Source organism: Apus apus, chromosome 1, assembly GCF_020740795.1.
Source record: "Apus apus isolate bApuApu2 chromosome 1, bApuApu2.pri.cur, whole genome shotgun sequence".
Classification (NCBI taxonomy): Eukaryota; Metazoa; Chordata; class Aves; order Apodiformes; family Apodidae; genus Apus; species Apus apus.
The window spans coordinates 141,474,380-141,489,406 of NC_067282.1; the positions used below are offsets into that span (position 1 = coordinate 141,474,380).

A 15,027-nucleotide genomic window follows, 5' to 3' on the forward strand; every position below is an offset into this window, starting at 1 on the left:
CCCATAATTTTCTATTATTTTCCCCACAGACCCCGACATCCTGAATGGCGTTTACATGTCAGAAGCCTTGAATCCTATTTTTGTGGACAACTTCGAAAGGGATCCCACACTGACCTGGCAGTACTTTGGCAGCTCCACTGGATTCTTCAGGCTCTACCCAGGTAAAAGGACAGAGACCAGCTTTGCTCTCTGGTGCAAAGCAATAGTCTTGCAGGGCAGGGACTGTGCCACGGAAGAGCCCAATTCAGGAAGCTTGGAGGCAGCATGGCCCATGAAGATCAGGGTGCAGTAAGCAAAAAGACTCAGGGCATGAGCTGCTGCCTCCTAGGTTGAAGGAATTGTGTCTAGAGCAGGTATAAACCCTTTTCACCCCCACATAGACCAGCCCCCCAGTCCTGTTGCCCTTGTGAGCCCAGGGTGGTCTGCTGGCAGGGGTGTGCCTGGGGCAGACTGGCATCTGAAAGCACTAAAGACCATGGCAAGACCCACGAATTTCCCAGGCAGGGTGCAGAAGATGGACAAGGTCTCCCTGCCTTGCGCTCCTGGTGGTTTTCAGCAGTGGCCAGAGTCTCTCTCCATCTCCAAAGCCACATGCAGCAGATGCAGCTGGTCAGCCTGACTTGCTACCCACTTGCCAGATGCGAGTGGCACATAAGGTCATGGCACAAGAGGGAGGCCCCTTGATTGGAGGAACCCATGAGATCCTCCACAGCTGTATCTTGGCCTGGTGGCCCGTTTGTCAGATGGCTACATGCCCTCTTTCTGTGACCCATCACGTGTTTTGGAAGGGGAAAGCAGAGATGACTGTGAACAGAGCCTTTAGCAGGAAATCTGGGACATGTCCCTGTCACTGCTGCTGCTTTTAAATGCTCTCAATCACCCTTGGGGAGAAAAAGATGTTATTGAGAACTACATCAAAGTGGCAGAAAGTTTGAAGTAAGTGCAGTTGCACCCCAAATTCAAACAGACTATGCCTAACTACATTTTTAAATAGAAATATAATAAACAGTTTCCCAAGAACTGCTGAAGACCACGCTGCTCTGCTTGTATTTCTGCAGAATGGTTGTTGCTATTGCTGGCCAGACTTGTGTGTCCCCACAGGGTAGCCCAGTCTCAGCAGTGAACAGCAGCAGTACGGGCGCCTGGGGAGCAGGGAGCAGATGCCTGCCTGTGTTGTGTGTGTTCATTTCTCCTTCTGCTTCCTTTCAGGAATAAAGTGGTTACCAGATGAGAACGGAGTCATCTCCTTCGACTGCAGGAACCGTGGTTGGTAAGAGTTTTGGAGGGACTTGGCCAAAGCACCTCCCAGTCTTCTTCTCTCCCTCTTTTCTAAAGTGCTTATCACCAGTTACTGCCCCATGCTGCTCCTGTGAGAGATGAAGGGTCCATAAATGCAGGCAATACAAGGTTAGGAAGCCTGTCCTAGGAAGCCTGTCCTACCACCTACCAGAGCTGTGCTTTCCACATGGTATCTAACACATGCTGCATGGAAATCACCACCAGTGTATCTTTCCTTATAATTCTGCGAGCTGAGGAACAGGGCTGTTCCAACTCCAGAAGGACAGGGCATTTACTCAGTCCACTCAGCATGGCTGAAGGAGGCTTGTCACTCTCAGCTGGATCTGGTCAGAAATCTGCAGCAGCACTTGCTGCTGTGGGAAGTGAGGTGTTGGGGCTGGCAGGAGAGGCAGGTTGATAGGATGGGACCCATTGGATGCCCAGCCTGACCCTGCTGGATAGTTATGCTCATGATGCATGTTATGCTGCAGCTAGCATCATGTTACAGCAGCACGCCCAGCATTCCTCCTCCCTGTACACTCATCCTGCTGTCTTATATTCTTCTTTTTATAAAGGTACATCCAAGCAGCCACCTCTCCCAAGGACATTGTCATTGTTGTGGACGTCAGTGGGAGCATGAAGGGCCTGCGGCTGACCATTGCCAAACACACCATCGTCACCATTTTAGATACTCTGGGAGAAAATGACTTTGTCAACGTCATTGCAGTAAGCATGTCCTATTCCTGTGTTGAGTTGTCTTCCTTTTGCTTCATACCAACCCTTCAGTCCCCGTAGTAAATGACAGGCGTTACAGTGGAGTACCTACAACACTTAGTACCTGTGTTGAATGGAGGATTAAAATCCTCCAGACAGCTTCATGGGGTCAGCAGGGTGACTGCTAAGCCATCTCACCCCCTCCTCTATGGAGGATGTCAGCTGCATCTTTTGGTTTACTTAGGAATGTGACTGCAACAGATAACAAAGTGCTGCAGAGAGACATCTGAGCTGAAACGGACCTGAACTAATAAATTCACACAGCATAGCATCGTACTGTGTTTGGGTCCAGTAGCAGTATAATCCTCAGGACAGTATTTCCAGGCTAGAAAATTACCACCATATGACTTTTGGTGCACCAGCATACTGCAAGACTGCAATCCAGTTAAGAGTCAAACTGTAAGGCCCATATGGAGTTTGATCAGGTGGCCTCAGTGTTACTGTCTCTCTTTTTAAGCCCTGGTCAGGATGAGGATGGGCCAATTACCCACATAGAACCAGCACCACTGACCACAGAAAGCAAAACATTTCCATGATCCAAGACAGGGGAGGCTGGTGCAAGGTTAAAAGCAAATGGCAGCACATTTCCTAATTTTCAAAGCTAACTTGAGCACCACCTCTTTCCCTGCCTCTTTTCTATAGAAGATTGCCAGGCCATGGTCACTGAGATATAAAGTCTAGATTTCGTTGATAGCTTCTTATCTTGTAAGACAGTTAGAAAGTACAACAGTGACAGCTCTGTCTTTTGATGGCTGGATAGATGGAAGAGTGAACAGTGTTGGCAGAAAAATGAAGGCAAGTCATTATGGAGATGGAAATATAATCTCTTTTTCAAAAACAAAACCCGAAGGAGCATGTAATATATATTCCTTCACTGTGCTCACACCAAAAACCTACCGGCTCAGACACATCATCTCCTGACCCAAAGCTCCTATTGATCAGCTGAGCATCAGTGGCCTCTTAGCCATGCTTCTATGAATTATGCTCTTCTGAACCTTGCTGGAAAAGGTTTACACTGGCATGTTTTACCTCACGTATGTATTGGGCTAGAAGCATACACCCCACTACTTAGGACAGTTTGGTGGATGTGTGGTGATATGTTGTTGTTCAGCTGAGTGCCAGAGGCATGGGACATGAGGTTACAAAACCAATTGCAAGGTGCAGCTAGCAACTGGGCACTCACAAAGTCTCCAGAAGTCAAAATTATGTGCAAATAGTGCAAGAAGCAAGGCCAGGGGCACAAGCATGGAGAAAATCTCTAGAGTGTGATTGGAAAAGAAGTAACTTTGCATGTGCAGATATGCCCAGATAGAACTCAGCAAAACACCATAATTATTTAAACAAATACAAGATTTATCAACATTAAAATTTGCCATGATCACTAGACACAATTCTTACGGGAAATATGTATAAAATTAGATAATGCTCCATACTGTTTTCTGAACATCCACCTAGAATGTGAAGCCCTTTTGTGCATTTTCTCCCATTACAACCCTTCTTTCCATTTTCTCTTTGCAGTACAATGATTATGTTCATTTTCTTGAACCCTGTTTTAAGGGAATCCTGGTCCAAGCAGACAGAGATAACAGAGAGGTGAGTACCAAGCTTCTACCACTGTTTTACAGGTAATTCTCTTAACATAATAAGTACCTGGGGCTGAAGATGCTGTGGCCTGAAACTCCAGGGACAAGAAACAATCATCTTCCAACACAGCTTCCCTGTGCCAGAGTGGACCTGGAACCACCATTGCCAGAGCATAAGTGGACCTGGCCCAGACCACTGTGGAAATACAGCATGCGCAGGGCAATGGTTCTCCACCTCTGACACCCCACAGACCTCAGAAACGGGAAAAATCAGGCCTTTCCCAGGGAATGTGTTCTCAGCCTGGCCTGATCTTTCAGCAGGGTGCGTTGTCAGCAAGGTTTCTCTGATGAGGGTCTTGTTGCTCTGACCCAGAAGGGCTCAACAGCCCCGAGGTTGTCAGCCTGCATCCAGCTGCTCCACCGGCCTCTGGGCTGACTTATATTTTTAGCTGTTCTTACTATTTTTTTTTTTCTTCCTTTTTTCTCTCAATATTAATATCAGAGCTAGCACACTGCTCCATATCTTTTACAACCAGCTTTCTTAACCAGCTTAGCCCTGCATTATAGAGTATGTCTCCTGAAGTGGTTCCCAAAGGAAGCCCTAGCTTTTTGGGCACTGTCCAACCTAGAGAGAGCACTGTGTGAGGGTTTCATTGACAAGCAGATCAATGCCTGGTAAAATATGAATGTTTGTCTACTACTTTTCTTTCTCTCAATCCTGTTACTTTTGCATGCACAGGAATGCTGTTTTTCCTGAAGGGGTGGATAAGGGGAAGTCCAATTTCTAATAGTTTTGTCCCTTGCATGATGTTCCATGGGTCACAAATGGGTCACAGCCCACAGGCTGAGAAATGCAGTCACGTCGTGGCTGTGTGGGGCTAGCTGAAGCATGATGGCACTGCCAGTGGAGCAGTCATTTGACTTCCGCACCTTCACGGTGTGGTACTGCCCTGCCAGCAGTGGTGAAGGGTGGGGAGCCCAATGGCATGGAACTTTCCAGATTACCCTTTCCTTTGCTGCTCAGACAGTGCACCCTGCCTCCAACTCACTGTGGCTTTTTTTTTCCCTGTCTTCTTGGCAGCATTTCAAGCAGCTGGTGGACGAACTGCAGGCAAAAGGAGTGGGGACTGTGAGCAAGGCCTTGAAAGAGTCCTTCAAAATCCTGAGGGAGGTAAGAGAGGTGGTGCTGAAGCTTTCACTGGCCACCTATCCCTGCCCACCCCTACCTTCCCCTCTGCATTTAACGACTTAGCACTGCCATCACGGTGCTGCAGAGATATGAGCTGATCTTACCAGCCCCAGGCTGATTACAGGCAGCATGCAGGGGTGACCTAGCTTCAGGGATGTGTCAGTTTGAGCATGATATTCTGGGGTTGCTGATCCCTGCCCAGGAGGAATCAGGAGCCTGCAAGAGCTTCCTTTACAAGACCCACAACTGGGCATTGCCCATGTGCCTTGGTTATATAGGTGGTGGCAATAAAATATAACTGATGACCTGTAAATTCTGGTCATAAGTAATGTTATTAGTGAGCCTTGGTAAGTAGATGGTGATTCAGACATGAAAGTTTTTCTTAGGCTTCAGGTTTATTCAATGTCACTTTGCTGAGGATCTGTGCTTGGGGAAGAAATCACAGGAACAGGAGAATTAATCAGTCAGTCTGATCGTGTCCTGTGATAAGAACCATAAATGATTCATTGCCTTATGTGAACAATTGAGACTTCAGTACCCTGGAGGTAAATGTACGACTTAACTCTGTTTCTTAAGGAATGTTAACTAAAAAAGGCAAAGGCTCTTGGGAGACATCATAGGGGCCTTCCAGCATCTGGAGAGGCCTACAGGAAAGCTGGGGAGGGACTTTTTACAATAGTTTACAGTGATAGGATGGAGGGGGGCTAATGGTTTTAAGCTGGAAGAGGGTAGATTTAGGTTAGATATTGGGAAGAAATTCTGTAGTGTGAGAGTGGTGTGACACTGGAACAGGTTGTCCAAGGAAGTTGTGGATGTCCCCTACCTGAAAGTGTTGAAAGCCAGGTTGGATGGGGCTTTGAGCAACCTAGGCTAGTGGGAGCTGTCCCTGCCCATGCAGGGGGGTTGGAACCAGATGATCTTTAAGATCCCTTCCAACCCAAACCATTCTATGATTCTATGATGACCAAAAACCAGCTGAACATCCCCCACCTCACCATGACACTGTGCATAGTGAAGTTGGCCTAAAGATGCCAATGACTTTGGTACTAACAAAAACGTGTACACTGTATGATGCTCATGGCATTAACGATGGTATTGATGTTAAAAGTAGTGTGCTAGAGGTATTGACACCATGGGGAAAGTTCTCCACTTGTACTTATTTAAAAACTGAAAGTTTTAATTTGTTGACTATGGTAATGCTTTTCTTAATTTATGCCAGTGCAAGCATGATCCGTGTTGAACCCAGGGATGGTTGTAGCTGAGCTGACTTGTTTGTGGTAATAGGAGCATAATGTGGCAACCTGAGAAGAGAGTGATGTAGCCTTGACATTGTAGTAATAGGATGACAGCACTCCCGGTAGTAATAGTTCAATGTCTTTGGGGAAAGATAGTTACTGAGATGAACAGGGAAGCAGTAATGATACAAACCTAGAACAACTATATGGACTAGATGGCTGCTAGGCTTATCTATGAGTATCCTTGCATCTTCTGACAAAAAATATCTTTAAAACCAAAGATCCAGAGCTTATGCATTGTATACATCAGGATACTTATTTTTTCCACCAGAAGAAAAATTATTTTTTAATATCTAATGTAGCACTGGTTATGTACAGTGACAATAGATTAAGGAACCCCAAAGCAGTACAACTTCTGTTTCTCTCAATCAGCACAACTTTGAAGGTGTCAGTGGAGAATAATGGAAGATAACCCTAAGGGAAGCCTGCTTGCCCAAACTGAAATAGCAGCCGGTCATGTCAGGCACAGGCACCACATCTGGTCTGGTTCCACTAATAAGGAGAGCTCACACCTCCTTTTGGGAAGGCATTGCTCACTCACTAGACTAGGCAATTCTTAAGTCTCCAGGAGATAGGAACATTATAAAACCCTGCATACTTAGAGCCAAAGATGCCCATGGGAAATAAAAGGTACATGCTGGGACAGCTAAAACAGAAAAAGATTGTTCTCCATTGACATAGCTGGACCAAAAATAGCTCCAGATAGACAGTGATGTCCATGCAGCCCAGTGGACTAACATAACTCCACTGCAGCAATAGAGAAGAAACTCTTTGGCAGGAAGTGAAACTTTTTTCCTCTCTCTTTGGCATAAAAAATGCAGACAACAGTTTAAGTAGTCATCACTTGCTTTGATCCTTGTTGGTTCTCCCTTGGCTAATGAGGTCAAAGCAGCTCTGAAATTGCTCTTAGACAGTACAGCACCCAGCAGTGATAAAATCTTCTGATGTTATTCACTCACAAGGTGAGGTGCTGATTCCCTCTTGCCTTTCATTATCACCTCAAATCTGGGGAGAGGACAACTCACTCAGGCATTTGAGCATCTTTCCTCTGAGCACCTGCAGATGAGTAAAGGAGGCTGTACTGCCAGCAACTGCTGGTGTCATGCTTCTCTTCATCTTGGGAACTGCTGTCCAGGAGACAAGAGCTCAGAAACAGTAACTTTGTTGTCAAAGGAATGTGTGAAACAGGTTTCCTTCTCCCAGCAACACTGGTCCCAGATTTCTTGCAGCATGTCATTCACTGTAGCATAGACCAGGATTGCCTCCTCCTTAGCAAACTGAGACCTCAGCCCAAGGTCACTGAAGCCACGACCTGGGAGCCTTGTTCACAGCCCGCTGTGAAAGGGCTGCAGGACCTCCTGTCAGTCACTTCACAGCTTCATCCCAGGATTTCTTTCTGCCTAGTAACATTCAGAAAAGACAGAAATTGTGTCTCAGTGCACACACAAGAGCCTCAGAGGCTGCATATATGTAGGCATGCAGGTGTGGAAACATGCCTGTTGGCCTGCAGCAGCCTTCCCCAAATTGGTAAGGTCTCATCCTAGAGAGTGCCTCAGTATCACCAGCTGGAGGACCCCAGGCTCTGCAAGTACTACAGCCAACCTTCTTAAAGCAAAAGGCACCACCTGCAAGTGCTGATATGCTTTAAGGACTCTCTGAAATCTTCTCCTAGAGCTTCTTAAATCTGTATCAGTAACAGGGGAGGAAAAGGGTTTCCATCAGTGCATCCTGAAATAAATCTCTGCTGCAGCAGTCATGCAGGCAGGGGAAGGGGGAACTTTAGTGGAACTGGCCACCCCCTTCCTATAAGACAAAATTCACATTCTCAGCTTGTAATAATAACCATTCCTCATAGATTGTTATTGCTCACAGGAGCATACACAAAAGAATGAAAATGAAAATTGCTACGTCACACTGATGAAACAGGCTTTGCTGATTACAAGAGACAACCTGTAATGATATCTGTAATGAAAGTGACTGCAAAATTCCCCTGGTAATTTTCCTCAGTCCAATTTTAGAATTAATAGCCCAGTAGAAACCTACTCAGAAAGGTATGAGCAGCAGAGAGGGGTTGAAGAGGAGCATGATCTCTCACTGTCTTTGTTTTCCTTCATTATGTTCTGGAGGTAGGCAGGGCATATTTTAATCTGTGATGCAATTTGCAGACCAGCTTCAAGAGAACAGTTAGCCAGAGCCTCTCCTGCCTCTCTCTGCCATGCACAATAAATGACTTAAAATCTCTTTTTCAATTTAGCCACGCACCGAGTGGTTTCAATTAAAAAAAAATGCATCCCAGGGAAACCATGGTCCTTAAAGCATACAAAATGCCTGAAAAATTCTTGGGCATCAACCGCTATCCTTTGAACTCCTTTCTCGTTTATCAAGTCTATCACACTGCTACCTTCTCTTCTTTGCTTCAACAAGCTTGGCACATCTTGTCCTCTCACCATTTTCTTGTAGGATTCATATCCCTTTGTTTGGGCTGCTTGCAGGCTATCTGCCTTCCCTGCAACACCAGGCTCCTACAGTATGTAAGTGCTGCAGCTGAGAGGTATCAAGTGCTAAGCAGAGCAGAATAATTACTTTCCTTGTTTTACACAACATAGTCTTCTTAACACAACATAAACCAACAGTTATCTTCCTTCAGACACATTGTGAATTCCTATCCAGCTGATCTGCCTCTTTGGTATTCCTCTCCAGCCAGTACTCAGCCTCCTGTTTGGTATTGAGCCTCCAACTCTTCTTTCCAAGGTACATCAATTGGAAAGTTACTTATATTTTTTATATGCCAAGTAGATATTTGTACATAAATACATATGAAAACACACACACCTAATCCCAAGAGAGTCATATATATTTATTTATTTGCTAGATACGAATCTTCTAGGATTAGATAGCACAAAATCTGTGACTCCTGCGGGTTCTCTTCTCTCAGGATCCACTCAGAGTATTTTGAAAGCTGGTACTTCTCTGACCTTGTGGAGGAAAAGATACCCCAGGTTCTGATCTCTGAGGCCACCTTGGAATGATGCCTTCTCTTAACACCAAGCTGTTTTAATGGTACCTTGACTTGCAGCTGAAATCAGAACTTACATACATTTTGAGGCTAATTATAAATCACTTCAAAATGGCTATAGGTGAAAAATGGTGAAATTGGCAGCAATCTAGATTTCAGTGAGACATAAAATTCTGCATAACTTGAGCAAACTGGTGTCATAAAAAGAATTAACCAGCCTGCTGATGTAAGTGATCAAAGGAGCTTGTGATCCCTTGTGCTCCACTTCTGTGGGGAAGCATTTCATTCACACATTACAAGAGGACCGTGTTAATAGTTTTTCTAGCAACGTGCTAATGCTTAAGGACAATTTATCCACCTAGTCTCTTCCCTTCTTGTAGTACATTTTCTGCTGATTCCTTCTTCATCCTTTAGGATCTCATACGGTCCCAGTCATGTCTCAGCCCATTGAGACAAGAAGTCTAGAAACAGCTTCTACAAATCTTTCTCTTCCTGCTACACAGAGATTATTAGAATACTTTCAATTAATTTTTTATTTAACCCTACCACTTTGTGACCATGCTTGTAATTCGCTCATTCTTTGTTTCTTATCACAATTACAATATTGTCCTTTTGATGATGAAGTATAGAGGCTATGAAGCATTTCTGCCTCACCATTTTCCTCTGTTTTTTATCATCTGGCAACATACTTTTTACTCCCTTTCTTCCTTCTTATCTGAAAACTTCTTGATTTCGCTTACATTTTTATGGACCTGGATTCTGCAGCATAATTGTCAGGATTTGTAAAGCTCAGGATTTGCTGTTTGCCATTTTATGCTATTTTACTTAATGCCATCTCTCGTTTTGTCTTCACCAGTTTTCTGTTTCCTTTTCTACTGCTGATTTTCTATATGAGACACTTCCCCCTACATTGGAATTTTCAGTAATTCTGTAGGCTTCTCTGGGGGACAGGTCTGCATAAGAATAGAGCAGGAGAAGAGGGAGAGGGGCTGCTCAGTCATCTGGGCAGGTGTGTATACAACCAGCACATGTGCCCGCACATCCCTGGGCTATGCTGATGTTCCTATTGCTTCAATAGTAACTCTGCGCCAGGCTGTAACTGCAAAGTAAATGTCATAACAAACAAGGGAGTACAAGAGACTATGACCCTGATTTAATTAGATTTTGCCTGTTACTCCTGGCAATGTGACCAAAGTTACACAGGAGAATACCTTGTTCCTCATCTCCCCTTCTTTCACGCTTCTGAGACTTCAGTCAGAGCAGGGAATTACACTCAGAGCTCGATGTGAATGCTGTCAGATCACTTGCTACAGCTGCAGCCAGCCACAAAAGGACCTAAACATCAGGGATTACCTCTTGTTCATTTGTTTTCTAAATGTGTCTTTTTAATCTCTATTTCTATTACACTGATGATCTCATTTTCCCTGTTGAAAATATAATCTACTCCTGTAATTAGGAGATTGCTAGTTCTGATACAGCATCTGATTTCTCAGTATTATGAGGTCTGAAGTGAGCTATATGAAAAGATGTCTTAAGTAGTTTGATGAAATGGTGGATGACCTTAATTAAGTGTTAATTTAATAATCTTCTAAACAAAACATGTTGTGGATTGCAACAGTCTGGAGTAAGCTGCTTTCATAATTACAAGGTTCATATATTTGTTATCTGAACCTCATTCTGATAGCATCTCGCACACCATCATAACCCTGTGCCTCCCCAGTGGATGCTCACACCAGCTATTTTCACTCCTCATGTGCTCACCACTGATCCCTGTCCTAGGAATAGCTCAGTTGATACTCCTTGTCTTTTCCTACCTGCTGATCTGCAGCAGAATCCCATGAGAGGATTTTCCTCTTTCATTTGCACCTGAGAGCATCCTGTGCTCGTTCACAGTGTGCAACCTTAGCCTTTGCCTTGAGTTTCCCTGCTGAACAGAGGGCATGTGTGCTTTGACCCTTCCTGGGCCTGTAATTACTTTGTAGATGGCACTGATAGGTTTTTGTCTGTGATACAAGAAGCTTTTTGGACCACTTGAAATGTCAGGCCCTGGGGCCTCTGTAGAGAAAGTCACAGGAGATTCCCACTGCTGGGTTGGCATGACCACAGCAGCAGAGGTCTTTGTCACCTCTCTGAATGTGCTGCTCTAGTGGTATGAAAGAGGAGGAGCATACCCAACTACCTCATCCTGATTCAGTAACTCACATGGATGCACTGCCTGGGAGCAGCTAGTTAGAAATGACCCTATTACACCACCCTTCTCTTTCCTGATCATCTGTACTGATTCTGGTCAGTGATACAATCAATGAGATTACCATGAAGCAGGGAGAAATGGGTTCATATGTTTGATCATTTAGAAGCTGTTGAATCCGTGCTTACCGCACTAGAGTAACAGGTACTTCAGTGATTTTAGGAGCAACATTGAAGGAGGCAGGATTGGCAACACAAATGGTGGTGTAAGATGATACTATGGGGATATTAGCCCTGAACCTGGTAATTTCATAATAAGGGACAATCACAAAGGTAATTGTAGTAGTGGTGAAATGACTGGAGGAATCTGGACTTGGAGTTGGTTTCCAGGTATCCATGGTCATTACATTAATCTGCAGTGGAACCACAGTACCACCCATGTTGGTAAAGACACTTGCCTTCTGTCCTAACATAGCATTGCTAAACCAGAAGGGACTTGTATATTGAACCCAAAAATATAAAAAAGCCCCCGTTCACACCCTGTGCTCTTGTTCTCCCATCCAGTGCATGCTTTTATTTTATGCAATTAGTCTTGCCAGTCGGATGCCTTTTTCCTCCTTGATAAGATATAACTGCCCTCTCCAGCTTAAAATTGCTACTGCATTTGATATAACCTTAGTCACCCTTCCATTAGTCTCCAGTCTGATCTCCATCACATGCTGTTGCCTCTCATTAATCTCTTGTGCAGGCCTGTCATATCTCTCCTTTTCCATATATATTTTAACTCCACACTGCTTTCTGTATCCTGCTTTGTCAATTAGACTTTTCCTTGCTCAGAGAGTAGAAGTGATGAGATGCTGTGCCAGGAAAAGTGCACACTGACGCTGAGCTAGGAGCCATAGCAAAGTAGCTGCTCATTTTTGTGCCCTGATGTCCTCTGCTACCTCCTCTGGTGACTGCTAATTCAACACCTGAGATGATGTTGCGTAAGGCTCTTGGTTCTCTAGAGCTGGGGTACCTAAGGGCACGAGAGGCAAATGGCTCTGCATGCAGGATCACCAGATAAGCAGCTTTCAAAGGTTGGTCTTCCTGGCTGAATGAGCAGGGCCTGGCTTGCCTGTAAGAGCACACCTGTTCAGCATATCTCCACATGTCCCTGGGAGCACACCAGTGTTTGTACCACAGTCCCAGCATGCTTCCACTCTACCTTAAATATCACTTCTGCACAGATAACAGGTCCTCTGCCATCACAGTGTATGGCCTTTCGTGCTGGCACATTCATAATGTCTTTCAGCTCTGATGGCAGCCGCTTTCTCTTTTCATGTTCTCCTGCCTTTCTCTGCTATTTGTTTTGCAGATGGATGGATTTAGCCTGAAATAATGAGTCTGATTTCCCCTTCCTCTCACATTTTCTGCCATAAAAAGTGACAGTTACTGCTGTTCAAATCAGAATTGCTGTGTTTATGGTCAGTCTATAGTCATTTTGCATGAACAAATGTGACTGTACAAGACGTGAGGCAGCAGGGAATTGCACCCTTCCTCCACAGCGCTGATTTTCTCCTTATTATTTTATTCTATAAAGCCTTCTGTGTCCACATGTGCTAGGAAGGGCTGTATAAATGAAAGAAAATTACAGGCAGCATACAAACAGTCCTTATTTAAGCAGAGCTCCTTCTGAGCACAGTGTGAGATTTGCAAGAGGAAGTCAGGATCTGGCCCTTCATCAATAAACACGCTGTGCTTATACAGAAACAGCCTGTGCTAACTAATGCTCTTCCTCTCTGTTTGTAGTTCAGAGAAGCTGGTCAAGGAGGCTTGTGTAACCAAGCTATCATGCTGATCACAGACGGAGCACTGGAGGATTATGAATCTGTGTTTGAAAAATACAACTGGCCAGATCGGAAGGTTTGTCTGGGAAGTGATAAGTAGAAAGGGCAAGGCAAGGTGCTATCCTGCTATGGTGGGAATAGAACAGCATGAGCCAGAATGATGGGCAGAGTGGAGCATTCGCATCCTCCAATACCAATGTGCATCCAGCTGTAAACACAAACCAACACAGCCAGGCAGGAGCCTGCTGCTGTGATTTTAGAGGTGGTAGGATCACAGATGGGTATCTCTAGGTCAGTGAAGATTCCTTTTTTCCCCATAGACTTAGTATTCCAAAGATGTGGTCAATCAAAATGGTCTCCTGATAAGATGATAAAGACGGAGCTGAATATTTTAAATTTTTTAAAAACCCACTTCTGTAAAGAATTTTAGTCCCTGTCCAGGACTATTTATAAGTGGTCCTGCTTGGGAAAATATTTGGCTATTACCAGTTATTATGGTGGACAGGGGAATGGCTGAGACAACCTCTCAAGGTGCCTTCCAGCCCTGTTTACTTTGAGATCTATGATTACAGGCTTGTACTAGCAAGAGCAGATTGTGAAAGTGGAATAGACCAGGCTCACCCTAAACCCTCCTGATTTATTTGTTTACCTCGTCCTAGCTAGTAGCAATGCACAAAGGGAGAGAAGCAGCCTACTGAGAGGCCAGAGCATGGGGGCTCTTAAAGCAGTTTATTTCAGGACTGGCTCTTTTGTTGTTGGTCAAACACAAGAGAAATGGTGAAGCTTTCCCTAAATGATTCATGCAGCCAGCTGTTCCCCAGGGTGAAGGATTCCTGTGAGCTATAAACGTCTCTGCATGTGGTTGCTGAGTGCTTGGCAGAGATGCTATCATAAAATCAAACAGAATTTGCACTTCTGCCTTGTTATTCAGATGATCCCAGATGCTACTTGGCTTTCTGAGCTTACTGTAATTGGAGATGGACTTCCTGCCTACAAAATGCAAAACAAATGGCCCAAGAGGTTTCTGCCTGTGTGTGAAAGCAGAACTACTGCTCTGCACCACAAACGGGCATTCATACCGCTCTAGAGCAGGATGCCAGACCTTGGCCATTTGGATTTGGTAGCACATTACAGCCTAATTCTTCTGTCTTTGTCTTTGTGTTCCCAGGTCCGGGTTTTCACTTACCTCATTGGACGGGAGGTCACTTTTGCCCCCAATGTGAAATGGATTGCCTGCAACAACAAAGGTGCTGTATGGCAATGGTTCCCCAATCCCCACCATGCAGGTCAGATGTGGACTGCAGCCACAGGGCCCAGGACCCCTCAAAGGCTTCCTCACTACAGCTGGGGCCCATGAGCCCTTGATTGGAAGACAACCTAAGGAAAAAGTCCACATGAAGTGTGACTGTGTCCAACTAACACAAGTCCTCTGTGCTGAGCCACCACATTTTCCTGTCATGGTGCCAAGGGACACTATGACCGAGATTCATGCTGGCTGCAGTCCACCTAAGTCCCTGTGCTTATTGTGTCCCAGTTCCTGGGTTTGACAATCTGTCTAAAACTGTCAGAAAGCCTGACATCTTTTGGCTGGGAGGTAAAGCAAACATCCCTTCTTTAAAGCTTTTACAGCATTTTTCACAAGGTCTGCAGGTTAAGCCCTCTGTCCTGGCCAAATTCTTCATGTGCAAGTGGTTTCACTCAGGTACCAGAATAGCTTGTTAATCCCACCCCAAAACCAATATTCTCTCTAGCTGGCATGAGATGGTATGAATGGAAAAATCAATTCAGAGTAGGTGAGTCACCTCGGTGCATTTGGGGCCTGCTAAAAAGTCCAGTTAGCCCTATCAGGATCTGTAAGGGTGAAGAAAGAGAGGGG

The 15,027-nt window shown here is 44.8% G+C and overlaps 1 protein-coding gene across 1 annotated transcript in view; it reads left to right on the forward strand.

Annotated features, from left to right (window-relative positions):
• The window catches only part of CACNA2D4 (calcium voltage-gated channel auxiliary subunit alpha2delta 4), a 135,946-nt gene that overhangs the window by 17,916 nt on the left and 103,003 nt on the right, over positions 1–15,027 (forward strand). Inside the window, exons 6-12 of the mRNA XM_051641026.1 lie at positions 30–161; positions 1,210–1,270; positions 1,854–2,004; positions 3,571–3,645; positions 4,717–4,806; positions 13,114–13,227; positions 14,320–14,398. Of these exons, the coding sequence (XP_051496986.1) occupies positions 30–161; positions 1,210–1,270; positions 1,854–2,004; positions 3,571–3,645; positions 4,717–4,806; positions 13,114–13,227; positions 14,320–14,398 (702 nt within the window). The remainder of the gene's footprint in view (positions 1–29; positions 162–1,209; positions 1,271–1,853; positions 2,005–3,570; positions 3,646–4,716; positions 4,807–13,113; positions 13,228–14,319; positions 14,399–15,027) is intronic.